This window comes from Oncorhynchus gorbuscha, linkage group LG20 (assembly GCF_021184085.1).
Source record: "Oncorhynchus gorbuscha isolate QuinsamMale2020 ecotype Even-year linkage group LG20, OgorEven_v1.0, whole genome shotgun sequence".
NCBI lineage: Eukaryota > Metazoa > Chordata > Actinopteri > Salmoniformes > Salmonidae > Oncorhynchus > Oncorhynchus gorbuscha.
Window position 1 is genome coordinate 39,684,633 of NC_060192.1, and position 22,016 is coordinate 39,706,648.

Genomic DNA, 22,016 nt, shown 5'->3' on the forward strand with positions numbered 1-22,016 from the left:
ACAGAGACTGGACTCTGTTTATCATGCAGCCTCCTCTGTCTGACAGAGACTGGACTCTGTTTATCATGCAGCCTCCTCTGTCTGACAGAGACTGGACTCTGTTTATCATGCAGCCTCCTCTGTCTGACAGAGACTGGACTCTGTTTATCATGCAGCCTCCTCTGTCTAACAGAGACTGGACTCTGTTTATCATGCAGCCTCCTCTGTCTTACAGAGACTGAACTCTGTTTATCATGCAGCCTCCTCTGTCTGACAGAGACTGGACTCTGTGTATCATGCAGCCTCCTCTGTTTATTATGCAGCCTCCTCTGTCTGACAGAGACTGGTCTCTGTTTATCATGCAGCCTCCTCTGTCTTACAGAGACTGGACTCTGTTTATCATGCAGCCTCCTCTGTCTTACAGAGACTGGACTCTGTTTATCATGCAGCCTCCTCTGTCTGACAGACTGGACTCTGTTTATCATGCAGCCTCCTCTGTCTGACAGAGACTGGACTCTGTTTATCATGCAGCCTCCTCTGTCTTACAGAGACTGGACTCTGTTTATCATGCAGCCTCCTCTGTCTGACAGAGACTGGACTCTGTTTATCATGCAGCCTCCTCTGTCTGACAGAGACTGGACTCTGTTTATCATGCAGCCTCCTCTGTCTGACAGAGACTGGACTCTGTTTATCATGCAGCCTCCTCTGTCTAACAGAGACTGGACTCTGTTTATCATGCAGCCTCCTCTGTCTTACAGAGACTGAACTCTGTTTATCATGCAGCCTCCTCTGTCTGACAGAGACTGGACTCTGTTTATCATGCAGCCTCCTCTGTCTTACAGAGACTGGACTCTGTTTATCATGCAGCCTCCTCTGTCTGACAGAGACTGGACTCTGTTTATCATGCAGCCTCCTCTGTCTGACAGAGACTGGACTCTGTTTATCATGCAGCCTCCTCTGTCTGACAGAGACTGGACTCTGTTTATCATGCAGCCTCCTCTGTCTGACAGAGACTGGACTCTGTTTATCATGCAGCCTCCTCTGTCTGACAGAGACTGGACTCTGTTTATCATGCAGCCTCCTCTGTCTTACAGAGACTGGACTCTGTTTATCATGCAGCCTCCTCTGTCTGACAGAGACTGGACTCTGTTTATCATGCAGCCTCCTCTGTCTGACAGAGACTGGACTCTGTTTATCATGCAGCCTCCTCTGTCTTACAGAGACTGGACTCTGTTTATCATGCAGCCTCCTCTGTCTGACAGACTGGACTCTGTTTATCATGCAGCCTCCTCTGTCTGACAGACTGGACTCTGTTTATCATGCAGCCTCCTCTGTCTGACAGAGACTGGACTCTGTTTATCATGCAGCCTCCTCTGTCTGACAGAGACTGGACTCTGTTTATCATGCAGCCTCCTCTGTCTGACAGAGACTGGACTCTGTTTATCATGCAGCCTCCTCTGTCTGACAGAGACTGGACTCTGTTTATCATGCAGCCTCCTCTGTCTTACAGAGACTGGACTCTGTTTATCATGCAGCCTCCTCTGTCTGACAGAGACTGGACTCTGTTTATCATGCAGCCTCCTCTGTCTGACAGAGACTGGACTCTGTTTATCATGCAGCCTCCTCTGTCTGACAGAGACTGGACTCTGTTTATCATGCAGCCTCCTCTGTCTGACAGAGACTGGACTCTGTTTATCATGCAGCCTCCTCTGTCTTACAGAGACTGGACTCTGTTTATCATGCAGCCTCCTCTGTCTGACAGAGACTGGACTCTGTTTATCATGCAGCCTCCTCTGTCTGACAGAGACTGGACTCTGTTTATCATGCAGCCTCCTCTGTCTTACAGAGACTGGACTCTGTTTATCATGCAGCCTCCTCTGTCTGACAGAGACTGGACTCTGTTTATCATGCAGCCTCCTCTGTCTGACAGAGACTGGACTCTGTTTATCATGCAGCCTCCTCTGTCTGACAGAGACTGGACTCTGTGTATCATGCAGCCTCCTCTGTTTATCATGCAGCCTCCTCTGTCTAACAGAGACTGGACTCTGTTTATCATGCAGCCTCCTCTGTCTTACAGAGACTGGACTCTGTTTATCATGCAGCCTCCTCTGTCTGACAGAGACTGGACTCTGTTTATCATGCAGCCTCCTCTGTCTGACAGAGACTGGACTCTGTGTATCATGCAGCCTCCTCTGTTTATCATGCAGCCTCCTCTGTCTAACAGAGACTGGACTCTGTTTATCATGCAGCCTCCTCTGTCTTACAGAGACTGGACTCTGTTTATCATGCAGCCTCCTCTGTCTAACAGAGACTGGACTCTGTTTATCTAGGCATCCTTGCGCTTTATTACAAATGCCAAGTCACTCAACCGCCATTGCACATTGTACCAAATGGTAGGTCGGACCTCACTTTATATGCGTAGAAAGATACATTTGTATATGTTCATCTACAAAGCCCTTTAGGTAAACTCCCTCTGTAGTCTGGTCTCCTTCACCACCAGCAGGTAAACTATATATATATCTTCAAAACATTTCCAAAACATACATTTAACACAATTCAGATGAAATGAACACATTTCACAAATAAGGTACATTGTATTCATTCAAAAAATTCAAATGAGGCATTGGTTAAATCCATATACAATACCGCCACCGTGTGGCCAAATACAATAACTACCCCACCAAAATCCCGCCTGTTGGCCACATATAAATGAATGTACAATACCGCCACCGTGTGGCCAAATGTTACAACTACAACTACCCCTCAAATCCCGTTCTGCTTTTGCTCCATACCCTTCTGCAACTAGAGAGCGGACATGTTAGCCCTGACATAACGGGGATACACGGGGTAGTTGGACACTTAGTGCAGGGATTTTCTGCTTAGGGAAATCATGGACGCCGTAAACGCTTTTAACCACGAGGTGAGTTGTCCCGTAGACCGTCGTGTGTGTGTTTAGTCCCGTTAAAAACAGGGGACCCGTCGTGTGTCTCTCGCTGTTTATGGAGAAGAGGCCTGTTATGGAGGCCTTGCCTGAACTAACTACCTATCTGTGTATCTTACTAACAGCTCGAATCCAGGACTAGTATTATTATTTAAATACTTTATCGTTAAAAGATGATCGTCCTGTTGATTTATAACTTGCTAAAGTTTAGATGAATTTACTGTAGTTTTATCACGCAGTGTTGACCAGGGAAGCTAAACGCATCAACACGATAGTTAATTATACAACAAAAAAAACACGCGTGTTAACTTGAGCAAATAACAAGATTTCTGTTCAGTTAGAACAAAAATAACAGCTAGTGTAAAAAAAAAGGTTTGTGTTAAACATAACTAAGCGAGTTAATGGATAAAAAACGTCGCGACGGGAAGATAAGTTTCCCCCCCCGTTGTATCATTAAGGTGTTCAGGTTAGGAGACTTTTAGGTTAAAATTAGAGGGGGAAAGGGTTAAGGTAACTAGTTAAAATATGTTCTCCTAACATATTTACAAATGCATTTAAAAATAAATAATGCACTTCCAATCGTAACTGTACTACTAGTTTACCAACAAAAACCCATTGATTTGGTTATTAAGCTGTTAGCCAAATTGGTTAACACAGGAAACACTGGAGAGCGGTAAGCTAGTTGTACTAACAACATCTAATAACATCTAATAAGAGATCCTAACGTTACTTCCAATGATATATTTCATGAATAATACCCGACGCGGGTGTGGTATTATGGCCTATATACCACAGGCTGTTTCTGATGAACAACGCAGAGTCCTTAAACCTGGGAAATATATTGGTCATATAATTTACACCATAAACCCACCGCGGTGCCTTATATTACTCTGATGAACTGGTTACTAACGTAATAAAGAGAGTTTAAAAAATAAATAAACTACATGTTTTTTTTTTTTTTTTTTTTGGTCATACCACTGGTGTATGGTCTGATATGCCGCGTCTTTCAGCCAATCAGCATGCAGGGCTCTTACCACCCAGTTTATAAAGCTACAGTATGTGTTCCCCTAGATGACGGACAGGGGGCGCTGTTGTGAAGCCACCGTACACCATTAGGATAGTCAAAAGGTACAGCCTCCGTAGGAATGAATTGGGAATCGACAGTAATTTCAATGTAATGTTTAAAGAATAAATAAATACATGTTTATTGAGAAATTATTGACTTCTATTCAAGTTCAAACAATACTATATGTTGTTTAAAAAATTTAAAAAAGTATGTATTAGTGTCTGTACTGAAGAAGAAAAATACATTTATCTTCCAAATCCTGTAACAGTTGAAATGCATCACAATATTGATTATTTTTAATTAACTAGGCAAGTCCAGTTAACAACAAATTCTTATTTTACAATGACGGCCTACACCGACCAAACCCAGGACGACGCTGGACCAATTGTGCTCCGCGTCCTATGGGACACCCAATCACGGCCGGTTGTGATACAGCCTGGATTACTACCATAATAATGTTTTCAATATTGCCAATCAATTTAAGATACATTTTATGGAAAAGTTATTTCCCAATGAAGTCAGTAAAAATAAATGGCAATGTCATGGTGATCTAATGCTGAAAGCCCCGTATCATACTAACTATACAAGTAGATTTACCAGATCTACACGGAGAAACGCCTCATAACAAATAGCTTCTGTATCACGCTGAACCTGCATTATTTGACAGGTAGAGGGCAAGACTGCGCAATCTTCCCTGGAGAAACCAAATCTTAACAGGTTCTCAAACAGGCACGTACAAGCGCAGGTACATCATCTTCTCGTATTCATCATACTGACCCCACAAAGTTTGGTGCACAAGCCACATAGCTCACTTCTATGGGTACTGATACGCACACGCTCCTTTTCCGTACAACCAGAATGACAGAGACACACAGAACTCTTAACATAACCCGGGAAATATGAACACAGGAAACTAATACCCTATGTTAGTAATTGTTGCTTGTCGCCCAGAGCTTGCAAAATAAACCGTTTATATTCTTGATCACCAACAAAAACATGTTTTTTGGAGCTGCATATTTATTATGGCTATCCTCTCTTCAATTTGACCTCTGCGCTGTACCCGACCCTATAGCTGTACCCGACCCTATAGCTGTACCCGACCCTATAGCTGTACCCGACCCTATAGCTGTACCCGACCCTATAGCTGTACCCGACCCTATAGCTGTACCCGACCCTATAGCTGTACCCGACCCTATAGCTGTACCCGACCCTATAGCTGTACAGAAAATACGTCAGCAGTCAGTTCACTAGCTCCCCCGACCTCTGTTGATTGAAAGTTTGCTAGTCCAATCAGAGGGGTGAGGTTGCGTTTCACTAGCCAATCTGGAGGAGTATGATAATGTTTATATACATCATTGGTTACTCCTTCTAGTCCAAGGTTGCGTTTCACTAGCCAATCATTGGTTACTCCTTCTAGTCCAAGGACCTTGAGCATGTTCTGTTTTTAAAGGTGAATTGGCTCTAGAAGCCAAAACCATCCTAAACGTCAATCGATTGTCAATTGTGGTACGGTTCTAGAAAAAATAAATCACTCAACTTTCATTTCACAAATGCAAAATACACACTTATGTACAGTGTTTTAACAGGTTAACACAGTATTTTTCAGTAAAAACATGTTTACTGCGTCCGTCTTCCGTTTATAGACGGGTGTTCGGAGACTCAGATAGCTAATTAGCACAGATTGTCCACTCTGTCTTCCATAAACAATGAGCTGTAACATGGAGTTATGGCCCGTGTGGGAACCCTAACCCTATAAAAAGGTGTGTAATAATTTCACCTTTTTGTTTAAAAAAAAATAATCTCGCTGACTTTAAAGATGCATTCGTTATATTTCCAAAACTTCCTCAAGCGATGCGTGTTAAAAGCCAAATGCAGTCCATGCAGTCCTCCTGGGTTTTTATAAAGATTTCCACACCGTGAGTTTGAAATAATACTGTGAAATTGTGAAAATGATAATAATGCCCTTTTAGTGTAACAGCTGTTTTGAAAAGACTTCCTGACATTTCAGCCTGTTTTGTTGGGATGGAGTTTTGGCCCGCCATTGTGACATCACCAGGCGGTTAATTGGGTTAATAGACGAATAGAGTTCCAAACCCTTTCTACCAATAACGTCTGGTTTTCTTGCTTGAGAAATTGCTTTTTGCAAAGAAGCAATAATGCATTCATAAAGTATTTAGGCCCCTTCACTATTTCCACATTGTTAAAATATTATTCTAAAATGTATTAAATATTGTTTTCTCCTCAATCTAGACACAATACCCCATTTTTTGCAAATGTATTAAAAAAACAAACAAACACATACCTTATGTAAATAAGTATTCAGACCCTTTGCTATGAGACTCAACATTGAGCTCAGGTGCATCCTGTTTCCATTGATCATCTTTGAGATGTTTCTACAACTTGATTGTAGTCCTCCTGTGGTAAATTCAATTGATTGGACATGATTTGGAAAGGCACACACCTGTCTATATAAGGTCCCACAGTTGACAGTGCATGTCAGAGCAAAAACCAAGCCATGAGGTCGAAGGAATTGTCCGTACAGCCACGGGACAGGATTGTGTCGAGGCACAGATCTGGGGAAGGGTACCAACACAGTTCTGCAGCATTGAAGTTTCCCAAGAACATAGTGACCTCCATCATTCTTAAATGAAACATTTTTGGAACCACCAAGACTCTTCCTAGACCTGGCCGCCTGGTCAAACGTAGCAATCAGGGGAGAAGGGCCTTGGTCACGGTGGTGACCAAGAACTTGATGGTCACTCTGACAGAGCTCCAGAGTTCCTCTGTGGAAATGGGAGAACCTTTCAGAAGGACAACCATCTCTGCAGCACTTCACCAATCAGGCCTTTATGGTAGAGTGGCCAGACAGAAGCCACTCCTCATCCCACTTGGACTAAAGGGTGAAACAAGATTCTCTGGCATGAATTTCAAGAGTCAATTCTGGAGGAAACCAGGCACCGCTCATCACCTGGCCAATACCATTCCCATGGTGAAGCATGGTGGTGGTGGCAGCATGCTGTGGAGATGGTTTTCAGCAGCAGGGACTGGGAGACTAGTCAGGATCGAGGGAAAGATGAAAGGAGCAAAGTACAGAGAGATCCTTGGGGAAAACCTGCTCAGGACCTCAGACTGGGGCGAAGGTTCACCTTCCAATAGGACAATGATCCTAAGCACACAGCCGAGACAACGCAGGAGTGGCTTCGGGACAAGCCTCAGTGTCCTTGAGAGGCCCAGCCAGAGCCCGGACTTGAACTTCATCTAACTTCTCTGGAGAGATCTGAAAATAGCTGTGCAGCAACACTCCCCATCCAACCTGACAGAGCTTGACAGGATCTGCAGAGAAGAATGAGGAGAAACTCCCCAAATACAGGTTTGCCAAGCTTGTAGCGTCCTTCCCAAGAAGACTCAAGGCTGTAATTGCTGCAAAATGTGCTTCAACAAAGTACAAAATAAAGGGTCTGAATACTTATGTAAATGTGATATATATTATATTATATACATGTTTTTTTAAATTAATACATTTGCAACAATAAAAAAAAACAGTTTTTGCTTTGTCATTATGGGGTATTGTGTGTAGATTGATGAGGGGAATACATATTTTAGAATAAGGCTGTAACGTAACAAAATGTAGGAAAAGTCCAATGAGTCTGAATACTTTCCACTTTGTTTATTTTAGAAAATATATTTCACAGCAACCTTAGATAATTACAATGATTAACTACACTACTATTCAGTTCCTGTTTTCACACTAACTGAAATTGAGCAAACAGCAACCAGAAAATGACAGTGATTTCCACTAGAAAACATGGTCAAAAAGTCACAACAGCTTTCCCATGTAGACAGAAGTCGCACCAGCAGGAGAAATCAATAAACTAATAATCAATAGTCAATCACAACACTGGGAGTGAGTAATAGTGTCAAACACTAAAATTCCACTATTACAGGCAGATATATTATGGACGTTTTCTGATATTACAATGCAAATGCATTAGGTATTACTGTACTGTTGGAGCTAGAAACACAAGCATTAGGTATTACTGTACTGTTGGAGCTAGAAACACAAGCATTAGGTATTACTGTACTGTTGGAGCTAGAAACACAAGCATTAGGTATTACTGTACTGTTGGAGCTAGAAACACAAGCATTAGGTATTACTGTACTGTTGGAGCTAGAAACACAAGCATTAGGTATTACTGTACTGTTGGAGCTAGAAACACAAGCATTAGGTATTACTGTACTGTTGGAGCTAGAAACACAAGCATTAGGTATTACTGTACTGTTGGAGCTAGAAACACAAGCATTAGGTATTACTGTACTGTTGGAGCTAGAAACACAAGCATTAGGTATTACTGTACTGTTGGAGCTAGAAACACAAGCATTAGGTATTACTGTACTGTTGGAGCTAGAAACACAAGCATTAGGTATTACTGTACTGTTGGAGCTAGAAACACAAGCATTAGGTATTACTGTACTGTTGGAGCTAGAAACACAAGCATTAGATATTACTGTACTGTTGGAGCTAGAAACACAAGCATTAGATATTACTGTACTGTTGGAGCTAGAAACACAAGCATTAGATATTACTGTACTGTTGGAGCTAGAAACACAAGCAATTAGATATTACTGCACTGTTGGAGCTGGAAACACAATCATTAGATATTACTGTACTGTTGGAGCTAGAAACACAAGCATTAGGTATTACTGTACTGTTGGAGCTAGAAACACAAGCATTAGATATTACTGTACTGTTGGAGCTAGAAACACAAGCATTAGATATTACTGTACTGTTGGAGCTAGAAACACAAGCATTAGATATTACTGTACTGTTGGAGCTAGAAACACAAGCATTAGATATTACTGTACTGTTGGAGCTAGAAACACAAGCATTAGGTATTACTGTACTGTTGGAGCTAGAAACACAATCATTAGATATTACTGTACTGTTGGAGCTAGAAACACAAGCATTAGATATTACTGTACTGTTGGAGCTAGAAACACAAGCATTAGATATTACTGTACTGTTGGAGCTAGAAACACAAGCATTAGATATTACTGTACTGTTGGAGCTAGAAACACAAGCATTAGATATTACTGTACTGTTGGAGCTAGAAACACAAGCATTAGATATTACTGTACTGTTGGAGCTAGAAACACAAGCATTAGGTATTACTGTACTGTTGGAGCTAGAAACACAATCATTAGATATTACTGTACTGTTGGAGCTAGAAACACAAGCATTAGATATTACTGTACTGTTGGAGCTAGAAACACAAGCATTAGATATTACTGTACTGTTGGAGCTAGAAACACAAGCATTAGGTATTACTGTACTGTTGGAGCTAGAAACACAAGCATTAGGTATTACTGTACTGTTGGAGCTAGAAACACAAGCATTAGGTATTACTGTACTGTTGGAGCTAGAAACACAAGCATTAGGTATTACTGTACTGTTGGAGCTAGAAACACAAGCATTAGGTATTACTGTACTGTTGGAGCTAGAAACACAAGCATTAGGTATTACTGTACTGTTGGAGCTAGAAACACAAGCATTAGGTATTACTGTACTGTTGGAGCTAGAAACACAAGCATTAGGTATTACTGTACTGTTGGAGCTAGAAACACAATCATTAGATATTACTGTACTGTTGGAGCTAGAAACACAATCATTAGATATTACTGTACTGTTGGAGCTAGAAACACAAGCATTAGGTATTACTGTACTGTTGGAGCTAGAAACACAAGCATTAGGTATTACTGTACTGTTGGAGCTAGAAACACAAGCATTAGGTATTACTGTACTGTTGGAGCTAGAAACACAAGCATTAGGTATTACTGTACTGTTGGTGCTAGAAACACAAGCATTAGATATTACTGTACTGTTGGAGCTAGAAACACAAGCATTAGGTATTACTGTACTGTTGGAGCTAGAAACACAATCATTAGATATTACTGTACTGTTGGAGCTAGAAACACAAGCATTAGGTATTACTGTACTGTTGGAGCTAGAAACACAAGCATTAGGTATTACTGTACTGTTGGAGCTAGAAACACAATCATTAGATATTACTGTACTGTTGGAGCTAGAAACACAAGCATTAGATATTACTGTACTGTTGGAGCTAGAAACACAAGCATTAGGTATTACTGTACTGTTGGAGCTAGAAACACAATCATTAGATATTACTGTACTGTTGGAGCTAGAAACACAAGCATTAGGTATTACTGTACTGTTGGAGCTAGAAACACAAGCATTAGGTATTACTGTACTGTTGGAGCTAGAAACACAATCATTAGATATTACTGTACTGTTGGAGCTAGAAACACAAGCATTAGGTATTACTGTACTGTTGGAGCTAGAAACACAATCATTAGATATTACTGTACTGTTGGAGCTAGAAACACAAGCATTAAGTATTACTGTACTGTTGGAGCTAGAAACACAAGCATTAGGTATTACTGTACTGTTGGAGCTAGAAACACAAGCATTAGGTATTACTGTACTGTTGGAGCTAGAAACACAAGCATTAGATATTACTGTACTGTTGGAGCTAGAAACACAAGCATTAGGTATTACTGTACTGTTGGAGCTAGAAACACAATCATTAGATATTACTGTACTGTTGGAGCTAGAAACACAAGCATTAGATATTACTGTACTGTTGGAGCTAGAAACACAAGCATTAGGTATTACTGTACTGTTGGAGCTAGAAACACAATCATTAGATATTACTGTACTGTTGGAGCTAGAAACACAAGCATTAGATATTACTGCACTGTTGGAGCTAGAAACACAAGCATTAGATATTACTGCACTGTTGGAGCTAGAAACACAAGCATGAGGTATTACTGTACTGTTGGAGCTAGACACACAAGCATTATATATTACTGTACTGTTGGAGCTAGAAACACAAGCATTAGATATTACTGTACTGTTGGAGCTAGAAACACAATCATTAGATATTACTGTACTGTTGGAGCTAGAAACACAAGCATTAGATATTACTGCACTGTTGGAGCTAGAAACACAAGCATTAGATATTACTGCACTGTTGGAGCTAGAAACACAAGCATGAGGTATTACTGTACTGTTGGAGCTAGAAACACAAGCATTAGGTATTACTGCACTGTTGGAGCTAGAAACACAATCATTAGATATTACTGTACTGTTGGAGCTAGAAACACAAGCATTAGGTATTACTGTACTGTTGGAGCTAGAAACACAATCATTAGATATTACTGTACTGTTGGAGCTAGAAACACAAGCATTAGATATTACTGCACTGTTGGAGCTAGAAACACAAGCATTAGATATTACTGCACTGTTGGAGCTAGAAACACAAGCATGAGGTATTACTGTACTGTTGGAGCTAGACACACAAGCATTATATATTACTGTACTGTTGGAGCTAGAAACACAAGCATTTCGCTTCCCCTGCGATAACCTCTGCCAAATATGTGTACGTGACTAATGAGTTTTTTGTTTGAGGAGTACCTACCATAGGAGTCACCTGGAAGCGTTGCCTATGTACAGACCTACTGTGCTGCAGGAGTTGTGACCTGTTGTTGTTGTTGTTGGTCATCTCTCTCTCCCTCTTTCGTCTCCTCTTTCTCACTCTTTCTCTCTCCCCCAGCTGTTCTCTTTGATGGACATGAAGCCCCCAATATCTCGAGCCAAGATGATATCCATCACTAAGTCAGCCATCAAAGCTATGAAGGTAAGTTGTGTGTGGTATGAGAGTATAAATCGATGCTTTGTGGAGGGAGAGAAGTCGTGCTCTCGACAGGGACAGCTGGTGGTGTGTGTGTGTGTGTGTGTGTGTGTGTGTGTGTGTGTGTGTGTGTGTGTGTGTGTGTGTGTGTGTGTGTGTGTGTGTGTGTGTGTGTGTGTGTGTGTGTGTGTGTGTGTGTGTGTGTGTGATAGATAAAACCACTGAACCAGCTCAGTCTGCTATGTTCAGTGTCGGACCATAAGTCTAAGACAACACCATGTGTGTCTGTTTAGAATTCAATCACTTTTTTTGTTGTTGATGGCATCCATTTTGTTTTAAACAAAACATTCCATACATGTTTTCCCGTGGAAGAAGTGGTCAGTCAGAAAGTGATGTTTTCGGACCTGAAGGCCAAAACATTCAGGAGATCAAAGTTGACCCGTTTTTGCAAAACATGAGACGGTCATGTTTACACTGGAACATATAAAGAGCTGAGTTTGATACTATTTAAAAAAACTTACAAACAGCGTTTCTATTCCATACATTTCTTGATTTAAAAAATATATATACTTTTAAAAAATAAAACAGCGTTGTCAAACTATTTCATATTATTATTATTAAAATGTTTTTAATAACAATAACAATGAACCTTAACCAATAACAGTTTACCGTAGTTCCCTAGAACAGTTGAGCCTGTCACGTGTTTGTTTTGTAAGTTACACAGCAGGAGAAAGAGCGGGAACCGATGAGGCCAGCTGGGTATTGGGTTTAACTTGCTAGTTATCTCAGTAAGTGTCTGAATTAATAAGGAGACAGGCATCGTATAGTGTTAGCTTTCTGCTGTCCTAGTTATCTCAGTGTCTGAATTAATAAGGAGACAGGCATCATATAGTGTTAGCTTTCTGCTGTCCTAGTTATCTCAGTTAGTGTCTGAATTAATAAGGAGACAGGCATCGTATAGTGTTAGCTTTCTGCTGTCCTAGTTATCTCAGTGTCTGAATTAATAAGGAGACAGGCATCATATAGTGTTAGCTTTCTGCTGTCCTAGTTATCTCAGTTAGTGTCTGAATTAATAAGGAGACAGGCATCATATAGTGTTAGCTTTCTGCTGTCCTAGTTATCTCAGTTAGTGTCTGAATTAATAAGGAGACAGGCATCATATAGTGTTAGCTTTCTGCTGTCCTAGTTATCTCAGTGTCTGAATTAATAAGGAGACAGGCATCGTATAGTGTTAGCTTTCTGCTGTCCTAGTTATCTCAGTGTCTGAATTAATAAGGAGACAGGCATCATATAGTGTTAGCTTTCTGCTGTCCTAGTTATCTCAGTTAGTGTCTGAATTAATAAGGAGACAGGCATCATATAGTGTTAGCTTTCTGCTGTCCTAGTTATCTCAGTGTCTGAATTAATAAGGAGACAGGCATCGTATAGTGTTAGCTTTCTGCTGTCCTAGTTATCTCAGTGTCTGAATTAATAAGGAGACAGGCATCATATAGTGTTAGCTTTCTGCTGTCCTAGTTATCTCAGTTAGTGTCTGAATTAATAAGGAGACAGGCATCATATAGTGTTAGCTTTCTGCTGTCCTAGTTATCTCAGTGTCTGAATTAATAAGGAGACAGGCATCATATAGTGTTAGCTTTCTGCTGTCCTAGTTATCTCAGTAAGTGTCTGAATTAATAAGGAGACAGGCATCATATAGTGTTAGCTTTCTGCTGTCCTAGTTATCTCAGTTAGTGTCTGAATTAATAAGGAGACAGGCATCATATAGTGTTAGCTTTCTGCTGTCCTAGTTATCTCAGTTAGTGTCTGAATTAATAAGGAGACAGGCATCATATAGTGTTAGCTTTCTGCTGTCCTAGTTATCTCAGTAAGTGTCTGAATTAATAAGGAGACAGGCATCATATAGTGTTAGCTTTCTGCTGTGTTTGAGAAGTCAAAGTGCTTTGGGTAAGTTCTTGATTTCCTTGCGTTTTTATTCACCTCTGCTCCTCCTCCCTCTTCTCCCAGCAGAGCAGGCAGGCCCGTTGCCCTAGCAACTCCACTCAGACACAGTGTGTAACATGGTACCATGTCAGAGTGGTCATACCTTCCTGTCTGGTAGTAATGTGGTTACCATGGTAACATGTCAGAGTGGTCATACCTTCCTGTGTGGTGGTAATGGGGGTTACCTTGGTAAAATGTCAGTGGTCATACCTTCCTGTGGTAGTAATGGGGCTACCATGGTGACATGTCTGTTCATACCTTCCTGTCTGGTGGTAATGGGGCTACCATGGTAACATGCCAGAATGTTCATACCTTCCTGTCTGGTAGTAATGGGGTTACCATGGTAACATGTCAGTGGTCATACCTTCTTGTCTGGAAGTAATGGGGCTACCATGGTAACATGTCAGAGTCGTCATACCTTCCTGTGTGGTGGCAATTTGTAAGTCGCTCTGGATAAGAGCGTCTGCTAAATGACTTAAATGTAAATGTAAATGTAATGGGGTTACCTTGGTAACATGTCAGTGTGGTCATACCTTCCTGTGGTAGTAATGGGGTTACCATGGTAACATGTCAGTGGTCATACCTTCCTGTCTGGAAGTAATGGGGCTACCATGGTAACATGTCAGTGTTCATACCTTCCTGTCTGGAAGTAATGGGGCTACCATGGTAACATGTCTGTTCATACCTTCCTGTCTGGAAGTAATGGGGCTACCATGGTAACATGTCTGAGGGTTTATACCTTCCTGTCTGGAAGTAACTGGGGCTACCATGGTAACATGTCTGAGGGTTTATACCTTCCTGTCTGGAAGTAACTGGGGCTACCATGGTAACATGTCTGAGGGTTTATACCTTCCTGTCTGGAAGTAACTGGGGCTACCATGGTAACATGTCTGAGGGTTTATACCTTCCTGTCTGGAAGTAATGGGGCTACCATGGTAACATGTCTGAGGGTTTATACCTTCCTGTCTGGAAGTAATGGGGCTACAATGGTAACATGTCAGCATGTTTATACCTTCCTGTCTGGAAGTAATGGGGTTACCATGGTAACATGTCAGTGTTCATGCCTTCCTGTCTGGAAGTAATGTGGCTACCATGGTAACATGTCAGTGTTCATGCCTTCCTGTCTGGAAGTAATGGGGTTACCATGGTAACATGTCAGTGTTCATGTCTTCCTGTCTGGAAGTAATGTGGCTACCATGGTAACATGTCAGTGTTCATACCTTCCTGTCTGGAAGTAATGTGGTTACCATGGTAACATGTCAGAGTGGTCATGCCTTCTTGTCTGGATGTAATGGGGCTACCATGGTAACATGTCAGAGTGGTCATACAGTCCTGTGTGGTGGTAATGGGGTTACCTTGGTAACATGTCAGAGTGGTCATACCTTCCTGTGGTAGTAATGGGGCTACCATGGTAACATGTCAGAATGTTCATACCTTCCTGTCTGGAAGTAATGGGGCTACCATGGTAACATGTCAGTGTTCATACCTTCTTGTCTGGAAGTAATGAGGCTACCATGGTAACATGTCAGTGTGTTTATACCTTCCTGTCTGGAAGTAATGAGGCTACCATGGTAACATGTCAGTGTGTTTATACCTTCCTGTCTGGAAGTAATGGGGTTACCATGGTAACATGTCAGTGTTCATGCCTTCCTGTCTGGTAGTAATGGGGCTACCATGGTAACATGTCAGAGTCGTCATACCTTCCTGTGGTAGTAATGTGGTTACCATGGTAACATGTCAGTGTTCATACCTTCCTGTCTGGAAGTAATGGGGCTACCATGGTAACATGTCAGTGTTCATACCTTCCTGTCTGGTAGTAATGAGGTTACCATGGTAACATGTCTGTGTTCATAACTTCCTGTCTGGAAGTAATGAGGCTACCATGGTAACATGTCAGAGAGGTCATACCTTCTTGTCTGGTAGTAATGGGGTTACCATGGTAACATGTCAGTGTTCAAACCTTCCTGTCTGGTGTCCCGTATACAGTATTTGTTCCCTGGTGCACCCAGGGTGTCTCCCTCCCCATATTGACTGATCCTGGTTCAGAATACACAGGGTTTCTCCCTCCTCATATTGACTGATACCTGATCCTGGTCCAGAATACCCAGGGTTTCTCCCTCCCCATATTGACTGATACCTGATCCTGGTCCAGAATACACAGGGTTTCTCCCTCCTCATATTGACTGATACCTGATCCTGGTCCAGAATACCCAGGGTGTCTCCCTCCCCATATTGACTGATCCTGGTTCAGAATACACAGGGTTTCTCCCTCCTCATATTGACTGATACCTGATCCTGGTCCAGAATACACAGGGTTTCTCCCTCATATTGACTGATACCTGATCCTGGTCCAGAATACCCAGGGTGTCTCCCTCCCCATATTGACTGATCCTGGTTCAGAATACACAGGGTTTCTCCCTCCTCATATTGACTGATACCTGATCCTGGTCCAGAATACCCAGGGTTTCTCCCTCCCCATATTGACTGATACCTGATCCTGGTCCAGAATACCCAGGGTTTCTCCCTCCTCATATTGACTGATACCTGATCCTGGTCCAGAATACCCAGGGTTTCTCCCTCCCCATATTGACTGATACCTGATCCTGGTCCAGAATACCCAGGGTTTCTCCCTCCTCATATTGACTGATACCTGATCCTGGTCCAGAATACCCAGGGTTTCTCCCTCCCCATATTGACTGATAACTGATCCTGGTCCAGAATACCCAGGGTTTCTCCCTCCTCATATTGACTGATACCTGATCCTGGTCCAGAATACCCAGGGTTTCTCCCTCCCCATATTGACTGATACCTGATCCTGGTCCAGAATACACAGGGTTTCTCCCTCCCCATATTGACTGATACCTGATCCTGGTTCAGGGTTTCTCCCTCCCCATATTGACTGATACCTGATCCTGGTTCAGGGTTTCTCCCTCCCCATATTGACTGATACCTGATCCTGGTCCAGAATACCCAGGGTTTCTCCCTCCTCATATTGACTGATACCTGATCCTGGTCCAGAATACCCAGGGTTTCTCCCTCCCCATATTGACTGATCCTGGTCCAGAATACCCAGGGTTTCTCCCTCCCATATTGACTGATCCTGGTCCAGAATACCCAGGGTTTCTCCCTCCCATATTGACTGATCCTGGTCCAGAATACCCAGGGTTTCTCCCTCATATTGACTGATCCTGGTCCAGAATACCCAGGGTTTCTCCCTCCTCATATTGACTGATCCTGGTCCAGAATACCCAGGGTTTCTCCCTCCCCATATTGACTGATCCTGGTTCAGAATACACAGGGTTTCTCCCTCCTCATATTGACTGATACCTGATCCTGGTCCAGAATACCCAGGGTTTCTCCCTCCCCATATTGACTGATCCTGGTTCAGAATACACAGGGTTTCTCCCTCCCCATATTGACTGATCCTGGTCCAGAATACCCAGGGTTTCTCCCTCCCCATATTGACTGATACCTGATCCTGGTCCAGAATACCCAGGGTTTCTCCCTCCCCATATTGACTGATCCTGGTCCAGAATACCCAGGGTTTCTCCCTCCCCATATTGACTGATACCTGATCCTGGTCCAGAATAACCAGGGTTTCTCCCTCCTCATATTGACTGATCCTGGTCCAGAATACCCAGGGTTTCTCCCTCCTCATATTGACTGATCCTGGTCCAGAATACCCAGGGTTTCTCCCTCCCCATATTGACTGATCCTGGTTCAGAATACACAGGGTTTCTCCCTCCCCATATTGACTGATCCTGGTTCAGAATACCCAGGGTTTCTCCCTCCCCATATTGACTGATACCTGATCCTGGTCCAGAATACCCAGGGTTTCTCCCTCCTCATATTGACTGATCCTGGTCCAGAATACCCAGGGTTTCTCCCTCCTCATATTGACTGATCCTGGTCCAGAATACCCAGGGTTTCTCCCTCCCCATATTGACTGATCCTGGTTCAGAATACACAGGGTTTCTCCCTCCTCATATTGACTGATACCTGATCCTGGTCCAGAATACCCAGGGTTTCTCCCTCCCCATATTGACTGATCCTGGTCCAGAATACCCAGGGTTTCTCCCTCCCCATATTGACTGATCCTGGTCCAGAATACCCAGGGTTTCTCCCTCCCCATATTGACTGATCCTGGTTCAGAATACCCAGGGTTTCTCCCTCCCCATATTGACTGATACCTGATCCTGGTTCAGGGTTTCTCCCTCCCCATATTGACTGATACCTGATCCTGGTTCAGAATACCCAGGGTTTCTCCCTCCCCATATTGACTGATACCTGATCCTGGTCCAGAATACACAGGGTTTCTCCCTCCCCATATTGACTGATCCTGGTTCAGGGTTTCTCCCTCCCATATTGACTAATACCATTAAATAATAATATACAATACAAGTAAAACTTATGTAGTTAAATGTTAATGCTGCTTCACCAGGTCACATCAGTATCTGTCTGTCAGAGTGCCAGGCCTCTGTCCATTCAGAGACATCAGTATCTGTCTGTCAGAGTGCCAGGTCTCTGTCCATTCAGAGACATCAGTATCTGTCTGTCAGAGTGCCAGGTCTCTGTCCATTCAGAGACATCAGTATCTGTCTGTCAGAGTGCCAGGTCTCTGTCCATTCAGAGACATCAGTATCTGTCTGTCAGAGTGCCAGGTCTCTGTCCATTCAGAGACATCAGTATCTGTCTGTCAGAGTGCCAGGCCTCTGTCCATTCAGAGCTACATCAGTATCTGTCTGTCAGAGTGCCAGGTCTCTGTCCATTCAGAGACATCAGTATCTGTCTGTCAGAGTGCCAGGTCTCTGTCCATTCAGAGACATCAGTATCTGTCTGTCAGAGTGCCAGGTCTCTGTCCATTCAGAGCTACATCAGTATCTGTCTGTCTAACCCAGGTCTCTGTCCATTCAGAGACATCAGTATCTGTCTGTCAGAGTGCCAGGTCTCTGTCCATTCAGAGACATCAGTTCAGGGATTTGATCTTGCAACCTTTCTGCTCTCCACTCTAACCACTAGGCTACCTGCCGCCCCTCCTCTCTAACCACTAGGCTACCTGCCGCCCCTCCTCTCTAACCACTAGGCTACCTGCCGCCCCTCCACTCTAACCACTAGGCTACCTGCCGCACCCCCACTCTAACCACTAGGCTACCTGCTGCCCCCCCACTCTAACCACTAGGCTACCTGCCGCCCCTCCACTCTAACCACTAGGCTACCTGCCGCCCCCACTCTAACCTCTAGGCTACCTCCCGCCCCTCCACTCTAACCACTAGGCTACCTGCCGCCCCCACTCTAACCTCTAGGCTACCTGCCACCCTCCACTCTAACCTCTAGGCTACCTGCCGCCCCTCCACTCTAACCTCTAGGCTACCTGCCACCCCCCACTCTAACCACTAGGCTACCTGCCGCCCCTCCTCTCTAACCACTAGGCTACCTGCCGCCCCCACTCTAACCACTAGGCTACCTGCCGCCCCTCCACTCTAACCACTAGGCTACCTCCCGCCCCTCCACTCTAACCACTAGGCTACCTGCCGCCCCCCCCACTCTAACCTCTAGGCTACCTGCCGCCCCTCCACTCTAACCTCTAGGCTACCTGCCGCCCCTCCACTCTAACCACTAGGCTACCTGCCACCCCCCACTCTAACCACTAGGCTACCTGTCGCCCTTCCTCTCTAACCACTACGCTACCTGCCGCCCCCCACTCTAACCACTACGCTACCTGCCGCCCCTCCACTCTAACCACTAGGCTACCTGCCTCCTCTACACTCTAACCACTAGGCTACCTGCCGCCCCTCCACTCTAACCACTAGGCTACCTGCCTCCACACTCTAACCACTAGGCTACCTGCCGCCCCTCCACTCTAACCACTAGGCTACCTGCCGCCTCTACACTCTAACCACTAGGCTACCTGCCGCCTCTACACTCTAACCACTAGGCTACCTGCTGCCTCTACACTCTAACCACTAGGCTACCTGCCGCCCCTCCACTCTAACCACTAGGCTACCTGCCGCCTCTACACTCTAACCACTAGGCTACCTGCCTCCTCTACACTCTAACCACTAGGCTACCTGCCTCCTCTACACTCTAACCACTAGGCTACCTGCCGCCCCTCCACTCTAACCACTAGGCTACCTGCCGCCTCTACACTCTAACCACTAGGCTACCTGCCGCCTCTACACTCTAACCACTAGGCTACCTGCCGCCCCTCCACTCTAACCACTAGGCTACCTGCCGCCTCTACACTCTAACCACTAGGCTACCTGCCTCCTCTACACTCTAACCACTAGGCTACCTGCCTCCTCTACACTCTAACCACTAGGCTACCTGCCGCCCCTCCACTCTAACCACTAGGCTACCTGCCGCCTCTACACTCTAACCACTAGGCTACCTGCCTCCTCTACACTCTAACCACTAGGCTACCTGCTGCCTCTACACTCTAACCACTAGGCTACCTGCCGCCTCTACACTCTAACCACTAGGCTACCTGCCGCCTCTACACTCTAACCACTAGGCTACCTGCCTCCTCTACACTCTAACCACTAGGCTACCTGCCTCTACACTCTAACCACTAGGCTACCTGCCTCTACACTCTAACCACTAGGCTACCTGCCTCTACACTCTAACCACTAGGCTACCTGCCCCCTCTACACTCTAACCACTAGGCTACCTGCCCCCTCTACACTCTAACCACTAGGCTACCTGCCGCCCCTCCACTCTAACCACTAGGCCCTCTACACTCTAACCACTAGGCTACCTGCCCCCTCTACACTCTAACCACTAGGCTACCTGCCGCCCCTCCACTCTAACCACTAGGCTACCTGCCGCCTCTACACTATAACCACTAGGCTACCTGCCTCCTCTACACTCTAACCACTAGGCTACCTGCCTCCTCTACACTCTAACCACTAGGCTACCTGCCGCCTCTACACTCTAACCACTAGGCTACCTGCCTCCTCTACACTCTAACCACTAGGCTACCTGCCTCTACACTCTAACCACTAGGCTACCTGCCTCTACACTCTAACCACTAGGCTACCTGCCTCTACACTCTAACCACTAGGCTACCTGCCCCCTCTACACTCTAACCACTAGGCTACCTGCCCCCTCTACACTCTAACCACTAGGCTACCTGCCGCCCCTCCACTCTAACCACTAGGCCCTCTACACTCTAACCACTAGGCTACCTGCCCCCTCTACACTCTAACCACTAGGCTACCTGCCGCCCCTCCACTCTAACCACTAGGCTACCTGCCGCCTCTCCACTATAACCACTAGGCTACCTGCCGCCTCTACACTATAACCACCCTAAGCATCCTTTTAATGAAGCCTAGTCCTCCTGCACTGGAAAACAGGCTCCATTTGAAAAATCCTTGACTAGGCTTCCGTCTGTGTCTGTTACTAAAACTCTGTGACATCTCTCTTCTCCTCTTCCAGTTATACAAACACGTGGTCCAGATTGTTGAGAAGTTCATTAAAAAGGTGAGGCGCCTCCACACGTCATCTTCTATCTACACTGCTATACTTTCGGGATGGTCGACTCTGAATCTTACGAGATCCTAATTACTGCTAGTTTTCTGTTCTACCTCAAATCGATATCACCCAGTTGGTGACCCGGGCTTCAGTGCTCCCTCTCTTTTTCACACCAGCTGGGAGACCCCTCCACCGATAGGTTTAAGGTTGCCGAGGTTACATCAGTCCCTGATTTTAAAGGGGAAGAATTGAAGAAAGCAGTGGAACTGGCTTGGAGGTCCATACAGGCCTATACATTATCCACATCCCAAACTTCCTAGCATTGAGGCCTATACATTATCCACATCCCAAAGCTCCTAGCATTGGGGCCTATACATTATCCACATCCCAAACTTCCTAGCATTGGGGCCTATACATTATCCACATCCCAAACTTCCTAGCATTGGGGCTCTACATTATCCACATCCCAAACTTCCTAGCCTTGAGGCCTATACATTATCCACATCCCAAACTTCCTAGCATTGGGGCCCTACATTATCCACATCCCAAACTTCCTAGCCTTGAGGCCTATACATTATCCACAGCCCAAACTTCCTAGCATTGGGGCCTATACATTATCCATATCCCAAACTTCCTAGCATTGGGGCCTATACATTATCCACAGCCCAAACTTCCTAGCATTGGGGCCTATACATTATCCACAGCCCAAACTTCCTAGCATTGGGGCCTATACATTATCCACAGCCCAAACTTCCTAGCATTGGGGCCTATACATTATCCACAGCCCAAACTTCCTAGCATTGGGGCCTATACATTATCCACAGCCCAAAGCTCCTAGCATTGGGGCCTATACATTATCCACAGCCCAAAG

At 44.4% G+C, this 22,016-nt stretch overlaps 1 protein-coding gene across 1 annotated transcript in view; it reads left to right on the top strand.

Moving 5' to 3' along the window:
* Positions 1-2,753: 2,753 nt before the first annotated feature.
* The window catches only part of LOC124006912 (SR-related and CTD-associated factor 4-like), a 45,378-nt gene continuing 26,115 nt past the window's right edge, over positions 2,754-22,016 (top strand). Inside the window, exons 1-3 of the mRNA XM_046317101.1 lie at positions 2,754-2,899; positions 11,618-11,701; positions 21,110-21,154. Coding sequence (XP_046173057.1) covers positions 2,870-2,899; positions 11,618-11,701; positions 21,110-21,154 — 159 coding nt within the window. The 5' untranslated portion in view covers positions 2,754-2,869. The remainder of the gene's footprint in view (positions 2,900-11,617; positions 11,702-21,109; positions 21,155-22,016) is intronic.